General features: G+C 36.2%; 1 protein-coding gene across 2 annotated transcripts in view; it reads left to right on the top strand.

Annotated features, from left to right (window-relative positions):
* The window catches only part of CWF19L2 (CWF19 like cell cycle control factor 2), a 123,652-nt gene that overhangs the window by 85,185 nt on the left and 12,057 nt on the right, over positions 1-26,410 (top strand). For both annotated transcript variants that reach the window (XM_027849597.1, XM_027849596.1), the window contains one exon: positions 1,653-1,769. In XM_027849597.1, the coding sequence (XP_027705398.1) occupies positions 1,653-1,769 (117 nt within the window). The remainder of the gene's footprint in view (positions 1-1,652; positions 1,770-26,410) is intronic.

Genomic DNA, 26,410 nt, shown 5'->3' with positions numbered 1-26,410 from the left:
ATATACATTATATATATTTCGATTTTATTGCTTTTGTGGTAATTGAATCCAGGTGAGCTCTTGTTGTTCAGTCATTTAAGTTGTATCTGACTCATTGTGACCCCATTTGGGGTTTTCTTGGCAAAGATACTAGAGTGGTTTGCCATCTCCTTCTCCAGCTCATTTTACAGATAAAGGAAACTGAGGCAAACAGGATTAAGTGACTTGGCCAGGGTCACACAGCTAGTAAGTGGCTGAGGTCAGATTTGAACTCAGGAATGGGAGTCTTCCCTGACTCTAGGCCTGGCACTCTATCCACTGTGCCACTTAGATGCCCTATGTGAGCTGAAGGGGCCATGAAAAGAGTGTAACAAGGGAAAAAGTCCTAAGACGGAGGTTTGAGGTACACCCACCATTAGGGGGTAGATATGAATAATGATCCAGAAAAGGAAACTGAAAAGAAACAGTCGAACAGGTTATAGGAGAATTGAGAGAGGAGCAGTATCACAAAATCATAGAGCAGAAAGACTGTTTAGGAAGAGAAAGTGATTAATAGCATCAGATAACTGCAGAAGAGGTCAAGAAGGATGAGAGGAAACAAAAAATTATATTTGGCAAGTAACTTAGGAGTTAGAATTTCAGTTGAGTGATGTGATTGAAAGGCAGATTATGAATAGTTGAGAAGTAAAGAGGAGAAATAAGGACAATGAGTATAGATAGTTTTCTAGGAATTTGGCTGTGAAATTGTGGAGAGATAGATTGATAACTAGAGGGGAAGGCAGGATCAAGTAAGAGATTTTTAAGAATGGTTCAAGGAATGAGACAAATTGGGAGAGATTGAAGGCGTTCGTGTTTGTGTGTGTGTGTGTGAGAGAGAGAGAGAGTTAGAGACAGAGATTAGAGGCACATGAACATAGATGGGGAAGAGGAGATAATTATAATGGCAGTCTGTGAAGAGAAAATGAGAAGGGATAGAATCGTTTGTACAAGTAGAGGGATTAGCCATGTGGAGCAGACAGGCCATCTTTTTCCTTAGAGATTGGAACAAAGGAGGAGAAAATGGAGGTTGATGACAAGGAATTTTGAGATGTTGTGGAGCAATGTAGAAGGAGGAGTTCAGAGTGAATTATCTGGTGATGTGGGAGGCTTGAGGAGAGATTTCAAACAGATGCTATGTAAGGTTTGGTAGAGATCAGTTAAGAGAGGAATAATAGCATTGCCTTACAGCAATGGTAGCCTAGTTGAGACAGTAGATAGTAATATTTGACTGACATGAAGATCAGTTTGGCATTTTTTTCTCCCAATTGAATCCAGTACTTCAGCATTTGAAGATAAATTGCATTTAGAATTGTGCTTAAACAGTAACTAAAATTTTTATATGTATTAACCCAGATATCTCATTGTTGGATGTACTTCAAAAAGGTAAAAGACAGAAAGGTCCCATATTCACCAAAGTATTCACTGGAGAACTTTGTATGGTAGCAAAGAACTAAAAACAAAAGTAGGTACACTTTGATTGGGAAGTGACTAAACAGTGGCACTTTAAGTAAGGGAATTGAAGAAGGATATATTTTAAATTAAATATAATATAAACTCAAAAGATATCAATTTAAAAATGAAAATAAATTGTAGTAACATTTCATTATTATAACTTAATCTTTTTCTCTGCCTAGGTTTACTTATGCTTGCCCAATTGTCAGTCACTTACTGAAGGGCATTGCCTGATAGTCCCATTGCAGCACCATACAGCAGCTACTGTATTGGATGAAGACATTTGGGAGGAAATCCAGGTTAGTTTTTATATCCGAGTTATAGCTATATAGTTTACTAAATGACTCCTTTAAAAATTGTAAAAATCAATTCAGAAAAGTAGACTTTATAATCATTAATCAGAATAGCTTTTTTGTGAATTTACAACTTACATATATTTTTAGCAGTATTTAATAATAATTTAATTATTAACTCCTGCACAGTGTAATGTAAAGAGTGCTGGGTACGGGAGAGATGAGTTCAAATCCTCCTCTCAACATTTGCTAATTATGTGATCATATCAATTAACCTGTTAAAGCTTTAGGTTTTTTTTGTCTCTAAAATAATACCAACAGAACCTGTCTTAAAGGTTTGTGATAAAGTAGTAAACGAGATAATGTACAGCAATTTGTAAAACTTAAAAACCATCTAAATGTCAGATATTATTACTATGGGATTTAGATTAGACAGGAAATCATCTAATCAACTCTGTCATTTTATAGATGAGGAAATTCAGGCCTAGAAGTGTTTATTCTGGTGTCGCACACTAAATAATAGAGGTGGCCTGTTTTGCTTTCTATGAAATCTTTTGTTGTTAAAAAAAAAATGTAACGTTTACAAAATGAATAATGACAAACTCAATGTTTTGTTCAGAAAAATGCGGATTTAGAGCATTTAGTTTTATATTTGACCAATATACATATAGTATCCATTTACTCATTACTTTTGCTGCTTTGTCTATTTAAATCATTTTTCCTTCATAGTACCTATTGTAGAAAGAAATGTGAATCATTGAGAGTCAACAGGCAATTACAGCATCACAAGATTTATATGAAAACCATGTTTATTACAAGAGAAATGAACATGTATGTGGAACCCAAAGGGTTCCTAGTTGTTCCAGAAGTTTACATTTTTTATAGTAGCAGGACACAGGGAGGAGGGGATACCAGGAAGGGGCATGACATGGAGGTGGCATGATGCAACCAAAGTGGGAAAGAAAGACAAGACCACGTCTCACTGGGAAGAAGCAAGGTGATGGCAAAATCCCTTGGGAACTGCTAGACCATGAAGGTGGGAGAGTCTGCTTATTTGCAGACCTCCAGCTACACAAGCATTATCCCAGCCTGGCACAGACTGATTGGCACCTGTCTTGCCTCCCAAGGACACACAAGAAGTCCAGTTTGGGGTGCACCAACAAATTATGTCAGCTCAGGGAGATCTTTGTCTTTGACACAGTCAAGGCTTCCTGCATACTCTGGATCCAGTGTTTCTGGAAAATATGGCAACTCAAAAAACTCAAAAACTCAAAAAAAAACCCCAAATTCAGGGGACCCCTTAACAATCCTTAATAAGAGTTAGTAGATGATGTCACTAGCACTTAGGTCTAATTCTGGACTCAGTTTTGCCACTGAAAATTTCTATGTAATTTTAAGTTAAGTCCTTGTACCTTTGTGCCCTAGCTTCCTCATCTATAAATTATGATAATAAGCAGTACCTCGGGAAGGTATGTTGGGAGGATAAATAATATGACATAGTATTTCACTAATATGCAAATATGTTTTTTGTATGGTCACTTTCTATAATTTATGTTGACTCACATATAGTCACCAAATCCTTGGGTCATCTTCAAATCTACAAGCAAGGGGAAATGTGCTGAAGTAGGTAAGGGGGAAAATGTAAATGAGTATTTTCCTGTTTATGCATTAGACTTTCTAGAAAACAAAAGTAGATGAGAAGTAATTGATTAGAAGAAAGAGATATTGTTAATAGAGAGATATGCTGATCTGTGTTAAACTTTTCAGAAGAAAAACAATAGAATTATGCTCAAGTATTAATATTTTAATCCAGAGGGACATTTATGTCCATTAACTCTATTATATAATTTCTAATTAATAAATTTGTATTTTATATTAAATGAAAAATGACCACATTTGGAGTTTTAGCCTTTGACTGCAAGAGGTTTCATTGCTGTGTATTTTGAGTACAGTTTTGTTCCCTGTATTTGTAGATAAGATATAGAAAGTTTTGGGACAATCCAGAAAGCCGTAACATACTTGTGATCATTGTTCAAAAATATAGTTGATGAACAACCATCTTAAAAAAATTAGGTCATAGATTTTGAACTGGAAGTGACTTTAGAGGCCATTGATGCCAGTCCCGTTTTACAGACAAAGAAATTGAGGTCTAGAGAGGTTACTACTAGTAAATATCTGAGGTAGGATTTGAGCTCAAGTCTAGTGCAGTATATATGTATGTAAAAAAAGTAAAATAGTCTCTATCCTCATGAAGTTTTAATCCTTTGGGAAAGGAGACAGCAGGCATTCATTAAGTGCCAGGAATTATTATGCAAGGTGCTGCAATACCAAAAAACAAAAGAAACATTCTTTATTTTTTAACATGCTTAGATTCTAATGTATGCTATAAAATATTCAAAATAAAAACAAATAAACACAAAGTAACTAAGTACCAATGTGTTGGAGAGCTGCATGGTGGCTGAGGGCCTTAGGCAAGGATTCACAAAGTGCTTCTGGAGTTGCATCTTAAAAGGAGAGGAATTCTTTGAGGCTGGGGCAAGGGAAGAGAGTGTTCCAGGAGTGGATAGTCTCGGAGAAAGGAAATAAGAGTGCAAATAACAGAGTGGGCTGGATAACTGTATGAAAGAGAGTATGGTAATTGCTAAATTGAAAATAGATGAATGAAGAGACCTTTTTTATTAAGTGTTTACTGTCTCCTTGGCTTTGTGCCAAGCAATAGGGATGCAGCTACAAAAAGAAAGCCAGGACTTGCCCTCAGGAGCTAACATTCTAATCAGGGAAGACAGCACTTGAAGTTGTTGGGGATTTTGGACAGGTATATCCTGGGGAATATGAGTGGAATCATAGGGCAATTGATTGATCTTTCCTAGAATGAATGTTGATTGGATTACTTTTCTTAGAGTTATAGAGAGGCAAGCATGGGGAGTGGGGTTGGAATGACATTCATGTGATCTAATGACTACAGGTTGGTGGATCTGGGCAGTCTAAACTCTCACTAGTCAAGAAGACTAAGTCCCAGTGTGAACTGGGAAGAGCTAGCAGACATGGCTTGAAGATTGTTGGAGAACAGCGGCAGAAGGAAACTTCAGATATATTCAGCTCATCAAATTTGTATTTAATATGTGTGATATGCAAAGTACTACTGTAAGCCTTAAGGGTACAGAGATGAAAAAATCATGAAGTTCTTACCTCCAAATAATTTTCAGTCTTGGGAGAGAAAAGTCTTTATTTTGAAGAATCATATTAGATAGAATCCGCTGTTTTTCTTTAAGAAGGATTTTAGATTACGTATAATGTTAAAATTATATAAAACATCGTATAATATTTTAAAAACTATAGAAATATGAGATTATTTTGATTTATGTGATATATGTTACAGGACATTTAAAAGTATCATTGTAATAGTAGGAGTTAAAAGAAGCAAAGAAATAAATGTAAAGGGTACCTGGCATGACTAGTTACTATAGTTAAACAATGAATTGAACCTTGAAATTACAGGAAGCTGAGGCAAAAAGGGAAAGAAAATTGGTTATAGAGTTGTCATTATCTGATAAGAAAGGTAAAAATAACCTGAAGAGACAAACTTTTTCTGGGCTTTCAACATTAAGAATTTTTGGTGTTAATCTTGTGTAGGAGAAACGGAGTAACATAATATACAAATATCTATATATGCCTGAGAAGAGAAATTGACAATAAAATGTTTCTAAGACAGAAATCACAGCAAGCAAATTAGATTTGATATAAACTTTGAAGATCTGTAGACATTAGTATAGATCACTGTGCAAAGAATCTTCATTGGAGATTATAAATATAGTTAGCCCTCTGGAATTAGATATTTTAGCCAGTGGCATGAGAATGAGTTAAATGACCTTGAGGTTTTTGCTCTGCAATTCTGTGCACTGAAAAGAAAATACACGTGGTAGCTATAGAATAGTAAGTCTAGAAAAGGAAAAAAAAAACAAGTTAAAGTTATTTGAAGATAGAGAAAGAACATTAGGGGAGACATATACATATTTAAACATTGCTTTATTTCTTTCTACTAGGGTGATTTTTAAAATAAATATTCTTACTAGTTTTAAACTTCTGGTTTTCTCCTTCGTAACACTGCCTTTTCGACCAAGGGCTTATTTTTGTTCCTGACTCTAAAAGAGACTGAAAGACACAGCATGGGTAAAATTGCTGCTGAGTTATTTCAGGACCACATAATGACCAAAAAAAAAAAAAAATCAAAAAGAAAAATTTTGTTATCTAAATGCTTGACAACTGAATAGGAGACTCACGCACCCCTCTACTGAAAGTTTGAGAATTGTAAGACTTGAAAAGAGACTCTGTACTAATAATTTCTGCATGCTGATATAGAGATTATAAAGTAGCAATAGAAAGGGAAATTTTGGCTGAATTTTATGGATTTCAGTCTCTTATTGAAACTATTTGAGGTTTTCTATTGTCAGAATTAAAGGGCAGATTTTTTTTTTTAAGGCACCCACAGCCAAGCAACTAAAAGGATGTGGACAAATGGTTTTGATATGAAAAATTTGGATTTTTTTCCAATAGTGGATTCTAGTGCCAGTAAGTAATTAAGGCAGATATGACTCAGTGTGAAAAGATTGCTTCATAGAATGACTTTGGAGCTTTCCTGGAGGATGGAGGGGTGGGGGGTGAGATAAATTATCTTTGAAGAAATAATGTGTCATAGGACCAAGTAATGGTTATATAGACATGTAAAAGGAACTTTAGAGGCAATCTTGTCCAACCCCCACATTTTACCGAAGATGAATTTGGCCCCAGAGAAGTTAAGTGGCCTGCCCCAGGGCACAAAGCTGTGAAACTGCTGAGCTAAGATTTAAACCCAGGATCTCTAATTCCAAATCCAACATTCTTTCCATACAGAAAAAAAAAGAAGTTATCGTAGGAATATGAGAAGTGTTTTGTTCTTATCCCTGGCACTTCCTCCCATGACCCAGTCACTTAATCTCTTTAAATGTGCTTTCTCATCTCTACTATAAAGATAACAATATTGGTCTTACACATCTCGCAGACTCTTTATGAGGCTCAGTGAAGATGATGTATATCACTTTATAGATTGTGACACTAAGATGTTTAATAACAACAATAAAAAACAAACTTTTATTAAGTACTTGTTATGGACAAGGCATTGTGTTAAGTGCCAAGGATATAATGACAAAAATGGAAGTCACTGTCTTCCAAGGGCTCTTATATTCTGTAGAGGATGATGAGATATAACATATACACAGATAAGTATAAGACAAGGTAAATTGAAGGAGAGAATGCTGACAATTGTAGCATAGGACAAGATTTTGTGTAGGAGGTGGTACATGAGCTGAGACTTGAAGGAAGCAAAGAATTCTAGGAAACAGAGGGAACAAATTCCAGATATAGGGAACAGACCTTGCAAAGGTATAGAGAGGGAGGATGATACGAATTTAGGGAAAAACAGGTAGTCTAGTTTGATCATAGATGGGATTATGGAAGGCCAGGTTGAAGAGTTTGTATTTTGTTCCAGGGACAAGAACAGTAGGGAAGTTTTAAGGAGGGATTTATTTTAAGGAAAAAGAAATATTGAGTTGAGTGATGGGAAGCTGGCTATATAGATTTAGGGGTTATGTTGCTATAGCTAATAAATGAACCTCATGGGAGTTAAAGAAGTTACCAAGAGTGAGAGTGGAGAGAAGAGGTCCCAGGACAGGACAACATTTGGAATGCCCATATCAAGTGGAGAGGAGCCCAGGGGGTAGAGGGAATTGAATGATTACAGGAAGAAGGTGTAGTTGACAGTGTTGTAAGTCATTTGAGAGAGATCAGGAAGAATATAAGGTGGGAAAAGACCATCAGATTTAGCTGTTAAAATAAAGTTAGTAATCTGAAGAAGGCAGTTTCAATTGAATAGGAAGATTGCAAGGAGTTAAGTGAGTAGGAAGTCAGGGAGGAAGACAGAAAAGGTAGATGGCATTCTGAGTTTGACTCTGAAAGGACAGCACAGGATGATAGCTGGAGGGGATGATAGAATCAAGTGAAGATTTATGTTTTGTGGATGAAAGAAAACTTGAATGTCTTTGTTGGCAGCATGGAAGGAGTCAGTACATGAAAAGAGAGAAGTCAGTAGATAAAAAGAGATTGACAGTGTGAGAAATACATCCAAGGAGTGTTGCCAACAAGATAGAGGCCTAAACATTTTGTGCAGTCCTTAATAACATCTTAAACCTCTTCAAAATATAGACTTTATGCAAAAGATCAAGCAGTTTCAGTTGTCTTCACTATCCACCTTAACTAGGTAACAGAGAAGATTAATCTTAATCCCTAACTTGCTCATTTGGCACCTTATTGCCTTCCTTGAGAGCAGGGCTGCACAAGTAGACTAACAGGCTTGCAACAGAACATAACTCTAACATTTCCCAGCTTGATCAGGGAAAATCAAAAGGCAAAAGCTCACTCTAACTGGGACAACAGTGGGGTAGTGCTCTGTGTCACAACAGAACTCAATCATAGAAGAAAGGTACAGAGGGAACTAGGGTGAACATGTATATGTGGTCCCTCACACACTGAGGGAAAGAGCGTAGCATTCAACTGGGGCCAGTTCTGTTCCCTGATAAATCACTTCAGAAAGAGACTAAAGCCAATGAAGTGTGAATTGCCCAGTATGAAAAGAGGCTTTGGGGCTCATCTCCCCCAGGGAAACTAAAATCAAAGGGGAAGGAGTCAGAAAGTGAGCAATAGGAAAAATAAGGAGAAAACAACTGAAATGACCAAAGATCTCAGGTAGAAGAAAATTCATTTAAAAAACTTGAGAATAAGCAGATAAACCCACAGGTAAGATGTTAATCATAGAAGGAAATAAGTCTTCCAGGTCAGCTAAAAGAATCTAGGCATCTATGAATAAATATTATAAGACAAAGGACATTGAATTGACACCTGCCCTGATGAGGTAGAAGAACCTTGTAGATTTGAAGAGAACGTGAAACCAGAGCAAGAATGTTCCTGAATGGTTTAAAAGAGAAATAAGAGTTTTGGAAACAGAATTTAAGGCCTTCGTAGCAGAAGTAATTAGCAGGGTGGAAAACTTGAATTTGTAGAGACAAGTCTCACCAAAGAAACAAAAGAGAGAATAACTGCTTGGGAATTCAGATACATGAAAGTAATGGAAGTAAAAGACATTTTGTAAGAAGAGGAGCAAAAAACAATAATGTTAAAAGAAAACATGATATTCATACAAGCAAAACATTAACTGTGAAGACAGGATAAGTAAAAAAACTTATAGGTCCTCCAGAAAAACATGACACATCAAAAAAACTGAACAGCATAATTCAAGAAATAATACAAGAAAACTGTCCAGAACTTATGAACATAGGAACCGAAGTGCCAATCAAAAGAATGAACAGATTGTCTTCGGGAAAAAAAAAATCCTATGTTGCAGACTCCAAATACAGTGGTTAAATTCTACTCTAAACAGTAATCTTAAAAAAAAAAATCTAAAAAATTCTGCAGGTGACCAAGAGAAAGATCTTCATATATAAAGGAATAGAAATTTGAAAACAGAAGTCTAGTTAGTCTTTACCTACCAGAAATCATAGGAGGGAATGAAATAAGGTGTTCACAGAGTAAAGTAGCTTAATATGCAACCCAAGGTGAAATACCCTGCAAGTCTGAGCCTAACCATTAATAAAGAAACGTGGATGTGCAATAAAAAAAGAAGCATTCAAAGCATTTCTGGAAAACCAGACCTGAACAAATTGTTTGTTTTTCAGATACTCCAGACAACAAGAATACAAGAAGAGTAAACAAATACAGCAACCAAAGATAACAATAACAAAATAATAACAGAGAGACCATTAAGAAAATTCTTGGTAAAAGTAGATGAATGAGAGCAGAAGGTAAATAGAAGTTATGAGGGAGAAGTATGTTTGAAATATCATGGACTAAACCTCACATTACCTTACCTATGGGTGTTTTTGTGAGACTCAACTAAAGAAGGGGAAGGAAGGGAAAGAAGATAGAGGAGAATATATGATATACCCTAATTAAGTCAAAAGAACTCCTTTAATCTCTCAGGGAAAAGAGAACCTATAGGAAAATGTTTGAGGAAATGAAAGAAGGGATCGAAACAAGGGGAAAATATTATTTCAGTAGTGTGAGGAGAGTACCACTGATGAGCTGCCATGGAGCAATCTGCAGGGATTTGGTACTTAGAGAAACCACTCATCTTGTCTCAAGAGAAGAGGAATTAGAACCTTTGGAGACTACTGATAGCCAGAAGAGTAGGAGGCCATGAACACAAGGAAGTGACTTCATGGCAAATGGGGGGGAAAGTTACTAACTGGAGAGCAAAGTAAAGTCTTCTCTATTATTATCTGCAGAAACTGGTGTTTCTTAAGAGTGAGAAAAATGGAGCCATAGAACAAGATTTGCAAGGCAATAACATAGAAATTGTTTTGAAGAAACAGATACCTTAGAAGTTTTAATTCCATGAGTAATTCAGAAATGAAAGAAGGAATAAATAAGTGTAAGGGCCATAAATCAAAGAATGAAAATCTAGAAGAGTAAAGAAGGGAAGCTAAATAATGACAAGAATGAGAGAAAGAAATCTTTTTTAGGAAAAGGTTCAGAAACTGAAATTTTAAAAACGAACTACCAAAGTAAGTTGATGAAATGTCAACTTAACTGAGAAGGAAAATAGAGGGGAAGAATTAAAAAAAAAACAAAACCTAAGCTAAATAAAAAAAGGAGAGGTGGTGCTTGAAAGTGAGAGAAGAGAACCATTTGGCATTAGGATACCTTAGATTAGCCTAAAATAACTGAAGACACAAAGTACTGTTTTTTTTCAGAGGAAGATGGAGGAAAACATCCTAATTTGAGAAAAAGGTATTAGAAACAAATGAAGGAAAATATAAACCCAAGAATGAAACAATACAATAAAATGAAAGCGTAGCAGATTAGATAAGAAAACAAAACTCCACAGTCTGTTCCTTAAACACGCTTAAAAATCAAAGTCATACAAAGAATCAAATTGAAAAGTTTTGCTATACATCAGGGAAATGCAAAAAAAAGATAGTTCCAATCATGCTATCAGATAAGGCAAAAACAAACATTCACAGTATTAAAAGGTATAAGCAAGGAAACATGCTGAAAGGAACCATGGAATGCAAAGTAATACCAGTATTAAGCTTATATGAATATCTTAGCTTCTAAATTCAGAAAGGAAAAATGAATATACTACAAGAATACATAGTAACATAAAAGTAATAATAGGGTTACTTGAATATCTCTTTCTCGATTTTGGGTAAGTCTATTGGAATGATAAACAAAAATGAAAAAATGAAAATATAAGATTGAATAAATTGCTGGAGAATATTGAATCAAAAAAACTTATGGCATCTTCTAAATGGGACTGCTAAGGAATATAATATTTTCCCAACACCACATGGAACTTTTTTTGATTATTAATTTATTTATTTTTAGTTTCCTCCATTCACTTCCACAAGATTTTGAGTTTTAAATTTTTCCATTCTTCTTCTCCCCAAGACGGTGTGCATTCTGAATACACCTTCCTCTAATCTGCCCTCCCTTCTATCTCTCCCTCCTCCACTTCTCTTATCCCCTTCCCTTTCTATTTTCCTGTAGGGAAGGATAAATTTCTATACCTGTATAGAATATACAGGTAATATCCATTGCCTGTATATCTTATTTCCCAGTTGCATGTGAAAACAGATTTTAACATTTGTTTTTAAAACTTTGGGTTCCAAACTCTTCATTATAGAGATTAGGAAACTGAGGCCCAGAGAGATTTAATCCAAGCTTCACAGAACAAATCCCTTTAATAAAAGAATTTGTATTGTAAAACTTCAACTCAGTCAAAAGGCTGCACCCAAGGCCCTAGAAGGCCACATGTGGCCTCGAGGCCACATGTTCCCTATATCTGAAATAGATGAATATCAGTTGGGGCATGACTAAACAATGATGGAGTATTACTTTTCTGTCAGAAATAATGAACGTGATGAATACAGGGAAGCATGGAAAGATCTACATGAACTGATGCAGATTAAAGTAACTAGAACCAAGAAAAACAATATACATAATGATGACAACAATGAAAATGAAAACTACCATGAAAACAATTGAAACATCAGTGTTTCAGAATTATAAAGAACAAGTATGGTTTGGAAGAAAAGATATAAAAAGATACCTGCTCCTCACTGCCATCCCTTTTCAGAGATAGGAGGTCCACAATGTTACACATTGCATGTATGTTCAGATATTTTCATTATATTGATATGTTATGCTAATTAACCCTCCATTTTATTATTTTGTCATTAAGAAATACTTTTAAAAATATGGGTTGGCTTTCTGGGAAGGGCAGGAGTAGGATTACTAGGAGAAATTATGGTGATGTCAAAAAACAAAAGACATCAATTAAAACGTATTTTCAAAAAATGAAAATGAGAAAAAGGGGATAGTTGTCAAGGAAGCCAGTTCCTGGATGAGACAGGAAGAATGGCCTTGGCACAGAAAAGGATGATCCTTTTATCAAAGACTGGATCAGACAAGGAAAAAATGGAGGATGACGTATAGGTTCTTTGAAGTGTGGCTTTAGGGGAAAGATGGAATTTGTGATGGATGGTTTTGTTTTCTTAGCAAAGTAGCTAAGAACCTCTGCTGAAAGGGAGGAGTTGATGCAGGTGTGTAAAAGAAGAAGTTTGTAGTAGCTACTTTGGAAAGAGTGAGAGAGAATAAGAGAAGAATAAAGTGATTCTTGTGTAATAATGAAGGCCTAGCTGAAATTAGGTAACAGAGATTTGTAGTGGACCCAATCTGCTTAATTTTAATGCTTCCTCCATCACTATTTAGCAACATACAAATTGGAGCAGGAATGCAGATGGTGGGATAATGCATGACTGATATATGACAAGAAGGACAAGAGTGGTGGTAAAAGAGAGAAAGAGTAGTAGTGTGTAGTTGAACTAATCAACCATATAGTCAAGACTGTGAAGGGAAGAAAATGAGATCAGTTCAGGGGTGATGGACTGGAAGAACAGAAAGGGATAAAGGGACCAAAGGTCATTTAAGGCAAAAAATAGGTTGTTTTGTTGATTGTCTAGACTTAAAAAGTGACAGAGAATGTGTTAAAAATGCAGATTAAACTTAAAATCGTGTCATATGTACTTTTTTTTTTTTGGTTCAGAGATCTAGTTGTTAAAAATTTACCAGTACACTCTTGACTTTATGTCAGGAGTATCTTCCTAATAATTAGGGCTTTGAAAAAGTGAAATGAATTACCTTGGAGGCTTATAAAACAAAAACTGGATTACCAGTAGTTGGATATGTTAGAATGGCAGTTTTTAATGGGTATGCGTTGAACCAAAAGATCTCTTGAGAGTCCTTCCAAAGTTCTATGAGTTTTCTGTTCCCTGACTTGTTTTTTAGTTTTATATTATTTCAGTATTTCAAAAAATGCCCAATTTCTTCCATGTGGTTACTTTCTCAACTGATATAAATCACAATTTTTCTATGCTTTCCTTCCTGAATTTTTAAAAATTTCTGTGGCTAAGGAGTGAAGCTAAGATAGCAGAGTGGTAGGAAGCAATGTGATGAGCTCCCATCCATAAATTCCTCCAAACAGATCTAGAAAATGAATCAAATAGAATTCTAATGGGGAAATCCAGAAAAAGTTCCAGTGAGTCATTTACACAGCTTAGCTCATCATAGGGAGACAGACAAGGTGGTCTGTGGACATTGGGGCCTGGATCTAGGCAGAGGCACACCATAGGAAGAACACTCTGGTGTCCACAAAGAGGCTGGGTGACAGGATAAGAGGAGGTCTCAGATACAATCTAGATTACCCTGATACTCATACTGGCAACTTTGTCCTCCCCTACCCAGTCCCAGGTCTAAGGTAGAACGAGAAGGGCACCTGCCTACTGCCTACTGGCATTCTGTTCTGAGTAGGGAGGCCCTAGGTGGTACACTGAGAATAGAGGGTGCTCATATGTCAGTCATAGCAGTGGTGAGACTCAGACTGCATACTCAAAGCAGGGTCTCACTTCCAGCATTTACATCTTCCAGACTGCAGAGGAATCTCAGACCGAAGGGGAGCCTATAGTTAGTTCTGTTACTCTGAACCAATAAAGATTTCCAGCTGGCTGATAAGGGCAGATTCGAACAGCAGTCTAATTTTTCATAGACTCAAACCCAGTCAGTGTCTTGCAGCTCTCAGACCAGGGTGGGCATCAAATGGACCTTGCCCTCCATCAGACTGCCTTGGGAGTACTCAACACTCAGTACCTCAAGAAAGCAGCAATAAAACTGTCCCAGACCTTCTCTCCAGAAGTGTAGCAGAGCCCAGCCCTGATGTGTCCATAGTCAGGAAGTAACTGGAAGAATGGGCAAACCCAGAAGAACCCCACCATAATGAGCCATAGTAATGTAATAGGAATGGCGGTGACACTGAGGGGCAGCTAGGTGGATCTGTGGATAGAGCGCCCGGCCTGGAATCAGGAAGACCTGAATTCAGATCCAGCCTCAGACACTTAACTAGCTGTGTGACCCTGGATAAATCACTTAACCCTGTTTGCTTCAGTTTCATCATCTGTAAAATGAACTGGAGAAGGAAATGGCAAACCAGTCTAATATCTTTGCCAAGAAAGCCTCAAATGGGGTCATGAAGAGTTAGACATGACCAGAAACAACTGTAAAACAACAAAAGAAACACTCAAGACACAAAACCAGGAAGAAGAGAATGAGTCCAAAACTTCTACAAGCATTGCCTTAGAAGAAAATACAGCTTGCCCACAAACTCAGCTAGAATACCTGGAAGATATGAATCAAGAGTTTAAAAACATTTATAAATAGGATGAGAGTGTTTGAGGAAAAAAATTTGGAAAAGAAATGAGAATTGTGGAAGAATTGGAAAGGGAATTAACAGCGTGGCATGAAAGGTACAAAACTTTGCCTGAGCAACAAATTCCCTGAAAATTAGAATGGATCAAATAAAAGTCAAGACTATATGAAATATTAAAGAAATATTAAAACAAAGTCAAAAGGCTGAAAAAATAGGAGAAAATAGAAGTATTTCATTAAAAAAAAAACAACCTGAAAAATAGATTGAGGAGAAAATATTTTAAGAATGATTGGATCATCCGAATGCCATTGCCAGCAAAAAAAAAAAAAAAAAAAGATCCTAGACACCCTGTTTCAAGAAGTCTTACAAGAAAACTGCCCAGATCTCTTAGAACCAGAGGGTAAAATGGAAATAGAAAAAAATCCACTGATCATGTTTATTTTGATGAAACCTCTGATAGAAAACTTTAGGAGCATCATAGCCAAAATCCTATTCAAAGGAAAAAGCTGTCTAAGCAAGCAGCCAAAAAAGAAGGAATTCAAGTGTTTTTCTGTTTCAAAATGCATTTTTCTTTATCCTTGTTTCCATACATTTAGCTTGCAGGAAGTTAAGAAGAAAACAGTCCATTTTTTGTCTGGGTGTCTGATTTCTTTGATGTAGGAACTCCTTCTGTCAATCCAGATCATCAATTACTCTGTAATTTATGGCCTGAACTGTCTGGGGCACTGAAAGGTTATATGACTTGTCAGTGGTCACAAAGGGCAGGACTGTTAAAAGTAGAACTTGAATCTAGTTTTTCCTGATTAAAAGGCTGTCTCTGCATCTACTGTGACACTCTCCCTTTCTTCCCATAGTAATAGACTATAACTTTTAAACACAGATAACTTCATTTAAAATGACTGGTGAAACAACATAGTTTTAGAAATGTTGAAAATAACAGTTATACAAAAAAATTTTAATTGGAGTTGGAAAATTCTATTTTTCATTTGGAGCTTCATGAATAATCGAGTGGCATGCTTAGACTTGTGCCTTAGGAAGACTATTTTGGCAGCTGTGTGGAAGATGGATTGGAAAGAGGAGAGACAGAAAGCTGAGAGACCATTTCAGAGGCTCTTATGATAGTCCAGGCAGGAGGTGATAAGCACTTTGAAATAGGGTCATTGCCCTTTCAGTGGAGAGACAGGGGTAGATAGATGCCAAGATATCATGGAAATAGAATTGACAAGGTTTGGCAACTGTTTGCGGGCTGTGCCTTCTAAAGCTATTAAAAAGAAGACCTGATGAGTCTTAATTTTTATTTTGCATCAACATATAACCAGAGTTTTCATTCAACATACTATATTATTTCTAGAGGACAATGGAAAAGTTTTCAAAAGAAATTTTTATTGATAATTTTTGCTTTTACATCACTTAGATTTCTCCCTTGTGGACTTCTCCTTCACTGCTCCCAAGAGAGCCATCCCTTATAACAAAGATTTTTTTTTTAAAGGAAAAGAGGAATAAGAGAAAATTTTCAGCAAAATCAATCAATACATTGAAGAGAATTTGACATTATATGCAATATTCCACATTCATGGACTCCAGCCTCTGCAAATGAACCAGGGGGAAGTGTCTTCTCTTATCTTTCTTTAGGGCCAAACTTGTTCTTTATAATTTCACATTTGGTTTCAGTTGTTTGGTGGTTAATGTTCTTCCATTTACATTTTACAAATTTTACAAATTTATAGATTACATTTACAAATTTTATTGTTTTCTTACCTGTGTTTACTTCTCTTTGAATCAATTAATGCAAGTCTTATCATGCTTCTCTGTCTTCATCATGCTCCCCATTTATTACAGCATGTAATATTATATTCATATTCCACAATTTGATTAATTAGTTATTCCTTGATTAATAGACATCTACTGTTTCCAATTCTTTGCCACCACAAAAATGTGTTACTATAAATATTTTGGTGTCCATGGTACCTGTTCTTCTTGTCTCCGAACTTTTTGGGATATATAGAACAATAAAAAAAAGTAGAACTGAAATTATGAATCTAATAATGAATGAGAGAGAGAACTTGGGGATTTAATAAAAGTGATCAAGTAAAAATAATAGTGGGAAGGGAAAATATCCCGAATATATGAACTAGAAACTTTTCCAGTTAATTTGACCAGTAATGATATTGGCGTGATCCCATAACTGACTTCTTCATATTTTATTTAAAATATTTTTTTCATTTTAAGAAAGTAAGGTATAGGAAACAAGTCAAGTGTAGTGGATAGGGACCTGGCCTTGGAGCCAGGAAGACTTAAGTTAGGAAGAGTTAAGTCTGGCCCTGACACATCCTGGTTTCAAGACCTTGTTCATGTCACTTAACCTTTCAGTGCCCCAAGCCAGTCTCTAAGACTATAAATTGGTTCTAGATAAAGTTCTGTTTGTATTGGTAGACAGTTTCCTCCCTGGGGGCTCCCTACACCAGTGAAATCAGACCCAGAAAAGAGCAAGATATGTACATACACATGTGTGTGTATGTGTGTGTGTACATATACATGTACTTTATTTTTAAAAATAATTTTGGATTTTTTATTTAAATAGATTTGCTAAAAATGAATGTTAAATACTTAACAGGCAGGTGAGAGGCAGCACTGTGTAGTAGAACCATCACTGACCTTGGTGTTAGAAGACCTGGGTTTTAATTCTAATTCTTTGACTTAATATTTGTGTGATGATGACCAAATCAACCTCTTCAAGCTTTAGTTTGATGAAAGATCAAAGAGATTATGTGAGATAATCATTATGGCCCCTTGCACTTCTAAAACCCATTCTTCTTATTTTTCTTTGTTTTGTTTTTGTTTTTTTTGGCTGGGCAATGGGGTTATGTTACTTGCCCAGGGTCACACAGCTAGTGAAAAAGTTTTTTGGTTTTTTTTTTTTACATTTTTTTTTCTTTTTTAGGCAATTGGGGTTAAGTGACTTGCCCAGGGTCACACAGCTGGTAAGTGTCAAGTGTTTGGTCTGAGTCTGGATTTGAACTCAGGTCCTCCTGACTTAAGGGCTGGTGTTCTATCCACTGCACCACCTAGCTGCCCCCCTATTTTTCTTTAATACTTTAAGGAGTTACTATTTCATAAATTTGAGTTCTACTTCGACTGATGCACATTATGACTTCCCTTATATTTAGTGAATAGGCACTAGGTGATATAGCAGATAGAGTGCTGGCCCTAGAGTCAGGAAGACCCAAGTACAGATATGGCCTCAGACACTTACATAGCTATGTAACCTCTGTCTGCTTCATTTTCCTCAACTGTGAAATGGGGATCATAATAATACCTACCTCCTAAGGTTGTTGTGAGGATCAGGTGAAGTAATATTTATAAAGTACTTATCACAGTGCCTGGCACATAGTAGGTGCTTGATAAATGCTTGTTTCCTTCCCTTCTTTTTCTTAATAGTTTCCATGACCAAAAATTCATTGCCTTGTAGCCTACCCATTGAAGAACTTTACCAGAATTTACTAGAACTGGGCTCTAGAAACAAGATTTAGTCCACTGCTTGGTCTCTGCTTGAAACCTTTTTAGCTTGGCAAGCATGGAAGAGCTTATGCTTCAGTGGCATAGACTTTGAGAAGCTAAGCCTGATGATGATGAGACCGTTAATAGAATATTTCTTTCATATCACCTCAGAAATACATGTCTAAATATCAGAAAAGAAAAACATTTGGAGAAGGTAAAACAGTGTAAAAAAGTTGATGTAAATTGGCAATTCCATTAGCCCAGTAAATTATATTCTGGCAAAGTATAGGATCTTTTTAAAGGTGAATTCAGAATTTATATTTAAGAACATTTATATCAAAGAGGGCATAAAATCAATTTGGCAGAAAAAGGAATCAGGCCATAATGCACTGTAAAAACTGGGAAGAATTCAATATATAATATTCATTTTGAGTACGGATTAAAGATGCATCATCATACTGGAATGACAGAGCACTCATTAGGATGCGTAGCTAGGGAATACCACAATGATTGTAGGGAATATAAAATGATCAACTTAAGTCCAGGAAGATGAATGATAAAAGATTGGGTTCTGTTAAATTATTTGTGTAGACTAAACATTATCTTAACTTTAAACTGTTCTCACAGAATCTCCTCATCTTGTGAGAGCTATATTATAAAAAACTGAAATAGAAAATGAGATTCTTTGAAAAGAAATATAAACATAAACTCTGAGCATTGAGTAAAAAGACTTCTCCCCAGAGAACTGAACAGACCCAGAGTACTTACTCATCTCATGGAAAATTAGGAAGTGGGAAATATGGAAATTAATAGATAGTCCCAAGTGGAACAATGGAGAATGTAAAGTCACAGGGGAGGTGGGGAATTGACAGGTCCACCTATATTACTGTGATACTGTATAGCATATAACATTTATCAAATAAATATTTGTTATATGTCTGTTTGCTCAATATTATAATGTTATTTACCTTAATGCTATGATACTTTGGATATCTTTTTTTGGAAGGGGAGGAGCGTTGGTTCATTCCAATCACTAACAGAGTTAGCATCCTCTCTGTGACTTAATAAATGGTCTTGAAGAGTTGCTTTGGTTAAATCATTTAATCATTCTGTGGCTAATCTAGTAATAGACCTCTCTGAATTTAGCTAAGTTGGATTATCAGACTACAGATGTACAATTTATCTCTGAGCCTGTACCCAGAGCCTCCCATGCTTGATAGTTCTTCCACAATTTGCCCTCTCTGCTGTTGTCTTTCAGAATTTACTGATTTTCACATGATGATGAAGCATTAGTATGCTATAGAGAGACAGGAAAGTGCAAAACATAGCCCTTCCCCAAAGGAACTTATCATGGAGATAAGACTTATACATATAAAAATATAATTGACAATAGAAAACAGTACATGATAAGTCTCAAATCAATTTCCTAGATGGTTCTATAGAGATTCAGAGGTGGAAGAGATCATTGTGGACTGGCATAGTCAAGTCAGGGCTTCGCAGAGGATGATGGGACATCATCTGAGGGAGCCTTAAACAGTTGATCAGATTGAGATAGACTGAAGGATAAGAGCTCAAATAAAGGCATTAAATCAGTATGGTTTGAGGTATGATTATAGTAGGTTGAATGGATCAATCTGGATGTAATAATAAATTTTTGTGGAGAGCTTGAATCCAGTACTAGAACTTAAAGTTGGAAAGGTATGTTGAGATCCTATTGTAGAAGACGTTAAAAATGAATGGTAATGTTTAGACTTAGTGTTACTCTAGCCTTTTTGCCTTCTGTGCTAGTAGGGAAATCAACCTACATTTTGCATACTGTTTTCATTGGTAGAGGCTCTGTAGGTCACTTTAAAATTTCTTTTTCTGTCCTTAGGTAGCTAGGTAGAGCAGTGGATGGATAGAGTGTTGGATGCGTAGTCAAGAACATTTGAGTTTGAATATTTTCTTAGATACTTACTAGCTGTGTGAGCCTGAGCAAGTTACTTAACCTTCTTTAACTTCAGGTTTCCTCATCTATAAAGTGAGACTAATAATAGCACCTATATCACAGGGTTGTGAGGATCAAGTGAGGGAACACATGTAAATCATTTTATAAATGTTTGCCATTATTATACTTGATATCAGTAAATCACCCTATTCTTTGTCATTCTTGCTACCTTTTGTGAATAATGAATCATCAAGAATTTATTAATCATTTATTATGTTCTATACTTGGTTCTGGGGACACAAAGAAAAAAGTGAATATGTCTCTGCCCTGAAGGAGATTACAGTTTAATTTGCAGAGGCAGGCACTGTGTCCTTTCAACTTGTTTTACATATTGTCTAATAGTACTTTTAAAAGTTTCTTTGGTCATTAACTATCATATAAGCTTCCACATGGATTTTCTATATGCAAACTTTTAAAAAATCTAGAAAAATTACAAATTTGAGGGCTTAAATATTTTTTCTGCTACAATAAGCTGTTTTCAAGCACTTGATGTGTTATCTCTGAAATAGTCATTCTCAAAGAATGATCTTGATAGCCATGATGACTTATGTTTTGCAAGTCATCTGTGTAGTGGTCTAAAAACATTGGTTCTGAAGTTAGAGGACTTAAGTTAAAATTCTAGCAATGCTGATTATTACTTAGACAAATCACTTATTTTGCATAGTGTGTGAATCTTCATTAAAGGGTACAAAAATAAACATTTAAAAATATTTGTAACAGTTACATTATTTACTCAAGGAGATCTGTAATTTTTTTCTAGTAAGAGATTTTGAGAGAGTTGCTTTATAGAACTTTTTTGCTTTGATAAAGTGATTCTTAGATCAGAAACTTCTACAAAAGTCTGTTAACTGCTGTGAGCTTGTAAAAGGCTCCAAGGAGTGAGGAAATTGGAACATCATTTGCTTATCACACGACAGCCATCAACATATGCAACCTTATTTTTTCAAAAAGGGATGGGAAGACCCCATCCAGGGGTCCCCTTCAGGATCCTCCAGTGGTTTAACCAATGATATTAAACAAAGCATTGTCAAGCAACAAATATTCATTAAGCACCTACTATATGCTGGGAACTGTAATGGTCACTGCAGATGCAGGTACAAAGAATGAGACAATCCTGGCTCTCAAGTAACTTAAATTCTAATGGAGGAGACAAGTACATATAAAATTACATGCAGCACAAATATAAGGTAAATAAATGCAAAATAGTTAAATACAAGATATTTTGGAAAGTAGGCCACTAGAAATTGGGAAGTCAGGGGAAGCTTCAAGTAGAAGATGGTGCTTATAGCTCTAAGTGAATCTCAAACACTGTTTAAATTCTTTTCTTCCAGTTTCATCTAGCTAACTTCCATGGCCAAACTACTTATCTACATGCTGATTTTCTACCCTGAGGGCTCCTAACTGGATCTCTCAGCCTCTTATTGTGTTCTTCTGTTTCTTAAGAGTATAAAGTTAAGGTCCTCGGCTCCCTTTGAAGCAACTTATTGCCAAATTCTTAACATTAAGGGAATTGTCTTTAGCCTGCAAGATTTTAAGTAGAAATCCAACACCCAACTACTTCTTGCCATTTTTTTTTTGTTTTTGTTTTTTCTGGTTTGAGATAATCCAGCAGGAATCAGAGGAAGAAGGAAAGAGTTGCTATGGTTTGTAAATCCCTGCTTAGAGCCCCTCAGGAAGCTATTTGTTGACCTGCCAACAACAATATGCCTTATTAGGAATATAGGACATGATAGAGAACAATCTAAGACTTTTCAAAATGGATGAATACTACCTACTTTAGGCAACTCACGTGGGCATAAATGATCTTATGAGAAAAAACCTAGTAAATATTGCTAAAGGTATGAAGTCTTGGGCAAGAAACTTAAGACCATGGGAGTGCAAAATATTGATTGGGAAGTGAACGATGTTGGCCAAGTAGATGACATCTGAGAATGGGATTTGGAATTGTGGACATAAAATATAGTAAGACCAGTCTCTTAAACCAGAAATGGAGTACACTTAAGAAAGTCTGTTTAAAAAAAAGGCATTTGTTTTTGGTTGTGCAAATCTAATCAAAAGGGCTTTAAATTGAAGAATGGAGGAAAGATAAGACTGCCTACATGGTGTGCCTATAAAGCTCCTTATCTTTGAGGGAAAAGGGCATAGAGACATTCAGAAGCTAGAGCCAGTAGTTAAACCTGTGGCTGTAGATATCTCTAAAAAAATATCCAAAGTATAGACTGCAAGGAAGGTAACTAGGGGTCCTTCACAAGCAGGAAAATTTGACTTCTTAGGGATCACTGAGACTTGATAGGTTAAAGACCCCTTAACTGAAACATAGATCTGGAGTGGCATACCTTATTCAGATGAACAAAGTCAGTCAAAGGGGGAGGGGAGCATTGTATATAATCAGTCAAGCAATCAAGTATATATTAAACTGTAAGTTTTAGTCACTATACTAGTCACTGAGGATGGAAAGAGAAGTGTGAAACAATTCCTGTCCTCTGAGCGCTTACAGTCTAGCATGGGTAGATAACATGAGCACATATAATAATATAAAAAAATTGATAAAAGGTATTTTTGGGGTGAGAGCCACTAGTATCTGGGTTATAAGGAAAAGCTCCTTATGTCACTTAAATTAAGCCTAGAAGGAAGCTACAAATTTGAATGAATAAATAAAACCTACCTTGTAGGCTTGTTGTGAAGAGCAAATGAGTTGATAATTGTAATGTGCTTGGTACTTTGCCTTGCACATAGTAAGCACTATATAAGTGTTAGCTTTTGTCATTATTATTAATAAAAAGTACTTTACTAAGTACTTACTATGTGCTAAGCATTGGAAATACAAATAATAAAGTAAGACAGCCCCTGCTCTCAAGGAGCTCACATTCTGATAGGGGAAATAACACATATAGAGGCTTCTGCTATAAGTCATATGGAAAAATCCCATGGTCCTTATGTTGTAGCAGCAATGCAGATGGTAATGAAGTCTTTTTTTAATGTCATTTCTGATGGGATTGGGATCTGGACCCCAGAAAGGAAAAACCGTGGATTTCCCACATGGCCAAATCTCTGCTACTCCCCTGAGGCTATAATCCCATCAACTGGCCTTTCATTGTGGCTGCACCCAATCTCCCCTCCATTGTTTTACCTCCCTATGGCCCCTGGCCATTTCCCACACTTAATCCTAGCTAGGCTCCATTGTCCAGGTCCCAGGAGTTCTGTTCACCCCAGTTTACTGGCCACTCCCATTCAGATCTCCTTAGACCCCTCCTCCAGTCACCCCAAACTACTTGGCCACTCCTAGATCCCTCCCACAGTCTTTCTGTATATAAGGTCCATCTTGTCTCCATTAAGATGCTTAGATCCTTATAATCTAGCTACTGCTTACCCATGTTCAGACTCCTTAAGAGTCTGCCCAATATGACTGATATTCTAATAAACCTTGTCTTTGGCTGAAAGAAGGCTTGGGTCAGATTCTTTCGGACAGGACCCGCGTGTTGTGATTTTGGTGTCCCAGCACCCCTGAACCCTTAAACCGCATCAATTTCCACTGATAAGATTATCTCAGTCTCTGAACTATTTTACATGACAAGGGCTTTGCTGGCAAGAACTTTCTTTTCTGGGCGCTCATTAGTTGTGGCTTCAATACCTACAGAAGCCAGGTTGCAACTTCACAGGGATTTCATCTCAGGGTGATAATTATGGAAGCTGGGCCAACTCAGGACTGGTGGTCGGTAGGGGTGTGGGAGGTGTTGCTGTATGTGGAGCTCTTGGGCTTACTTGCCAGTAAGGTGGTGGTGAGGAAGGTAGATCCCTTGTTTGTAGTGATTACTCCCCGCAATAATATACCTAATTTCTTCTCTCTCTACGTAATTTGGATTGAATGACCTTGTATTTATTCTGTATATACATATATCCATAGATGTTCCTCAATAGAATGTAAGCTGTTTGAGAGCAGGAACTGGTTGGGTTTATTTTATTTCATTTTTTTTGTCTTTGTATCCCTAGTGCCTAGCATAGTGCCTAACACATAGATATTTATTAAATGTTTGCTGATAATTGACTGACAAAGCAGGAACAATATGCAGACTCATAAGGTAAAATTTAATGTTGGTAAATATAAAGTTATATATTTTGTTCCCTACCTACCCCTAGCGCCCCACCCCCACCCCCTCTCAATAATTTAACAGGTACAAAATTGGAAAGGTATGGTTAGCCAGCAGTTTGTTTAGGAAAATCTGGGAGTTTTATTGGAATACATATTCAGGGTGAATCACCAGTGTCACATGACAGCCAAAAAAAAAAGCTAATGCAGTCTTAGGCTTCCTTAAAAGAGGAATAACTTCTAGGAATAACTAAGTGATAAGTTCTGATATTCCTTGCCCTTGTAAGACCACATGTAGAATATTATAATTAGTTCTGGGCACAGCATTTTAGAGAAAGACTGAAGGCTGAGGAGTGTCCCAAAGAAGGCAGCCAAAATGTTGAACTACCTCAAATCCATACTGAATGAAGGAGTACTTAGCCTGGAGAAGACAGATTCATTATATGAGAGATGTATTCAAGTATTTGAAGGGCTGGAGTGTGAAAGAGAGATTAGCTTTGTCTTGTTTGGCCCTAAAAGTCCAAAGAATTTGAGGCAGTAGATTGAAGGAGCGTATTTAAGTTTGATGTCAGGAAATAGTTCTACAGAATTAGTAGAAAGTATCCACGGTAGAATGGGCTGTCTTGGGAGGTAGTAGGTTCCCCCTCCTTAGAGATCTTCAAACAAGGTTTATATGATAATTTGTTGGTTAGGTTTTTGGAATTCTTTTTTGGGTTACGGCCACTGAGGCCTTTTCCAAATACCAAATTCTTCGATTCGCTTATCCTGGGAATTGTTCCAAATACCCTCCTAAGTGAGTAATTTAGAGGTAAGATTATAAAAGCTGAAGAATGCTTGATGAATGTAGAATCAGAACTGAGAGAGCCTAATATTTCTAACTAATATTCCCATCAGGTTAGTGTATCCTGATGAATTGTCCTTTGTGCTCAGTTGTTTTTATGTAAAGCAGCATTCACTTGCCCAGAAGGAGAGTATCCTCTTCCTAAAGGGTACTGTGAATGATTGAGAGGTATTTTTTGTTTCTTAGACTTATTCATGGTGTTATTTTTAATAGAGTTTTACCTTAAGTTTCATATTCATATCTCCTTGGTAATATTTTAGAGGAAACTCTGGTCTCCTTGATTATTTAGGACTCTCTAATTTTCTAGTATCCAGTATATAACCTTTAGGCCAAAGGTGACTTGCCTGATCCTAAGATGTGGACTACCTGAGATTCTTCGCCCAATTCTTCTTTATCATCATCATCCTTATCCTCCTCATCAAGCTGTCTCTGGTTAGGTGACCAAAAAAAAAAATTAGACAATATTTATGTCCACTTGACTCTGTGAAAGTATATGAAACTCTGAAAGACATGCTCCCAAAAGTTTAATAATAAAAAAGAAGACCCCATATACAGCAAAAATATTTATAGCACCACTTTTGTGATTGCAAAAAACTGGAAACACCTGTCGATTGGAGAATAGCTAAACAAATTTTGATACAAATTGTGACAGATGTGTTATAGAATATTACTGTGCCTCGTAGAACCAATGGACGTAAAATAGAAACAATGGTTATAATGAATACAGAAACATATGGAAAGACTTATGTGAACTGATGCAAAGTAAAGTAAGCAGTCAAGAAAACAACATACACAATGACTAAAACAGTGAGAATGGAAAAGACAACAACAAATAATTGAAATCGAATGTAGTAGAATTTATATTGACTGAGCTTGACCTGAAAAAAGAGATATGAGAAAGTATCTCCACTTTGTCCTTTGCAGAAGTCGGGGCTGTCTATGGGTGTAGGGTACTCCATATACCATCAGATTTTTCTTGCTATGTTGTTTAGTTTTATGAACATTTATTTTTTCCTTTATTCATACATTATTATAAAATACAGCTCTCTGGGGAGGGATGGGGAGAAATACAGTGGGAAATATAGGTGATATAAAAACAAAAGCTGTCAATTTTTTTTTTAAAGACAGTACATGAAGCTGCTGAAATCTAAACCATCACTGTTGGTGTAATATAAAAACATACAGTTCTTAAGAATGGTTATTTTCAGCGCCAGTATTTTCAATGATTTTAACAAATTTGACAAATACTGATCAATTTGATCAGTACCTCCCACTAGGGAGGGAGGTACATAAGACTTTAATTCCAATTACTGTCTTTTAAGTCTTAATAGGGATTCTTTGTTTGTTCCTCTTCACTATGTACTTTATTCTTTTGGTTCTGGTA

Source organism: Vombatus ursinus, unplaced genomic scaffold, assembly GCF_900497805.2.
Source record: "Vombatus ursinus unplaced genomic scaffold, bare-nosed wombat genome assembly UNPS02007612.1, whole genome shotgun sequence".
Taxonomy (NCBI): domain Eukaryota; kingdom Metazoa; phylum Chordata; class Mammalia; order Diprotodontia; family Vombatidae; genus Vombatus; species Vombatus ursinus.
This window is presented reverse-complemented; position numbering and strand designations above follow the sequence as displayed.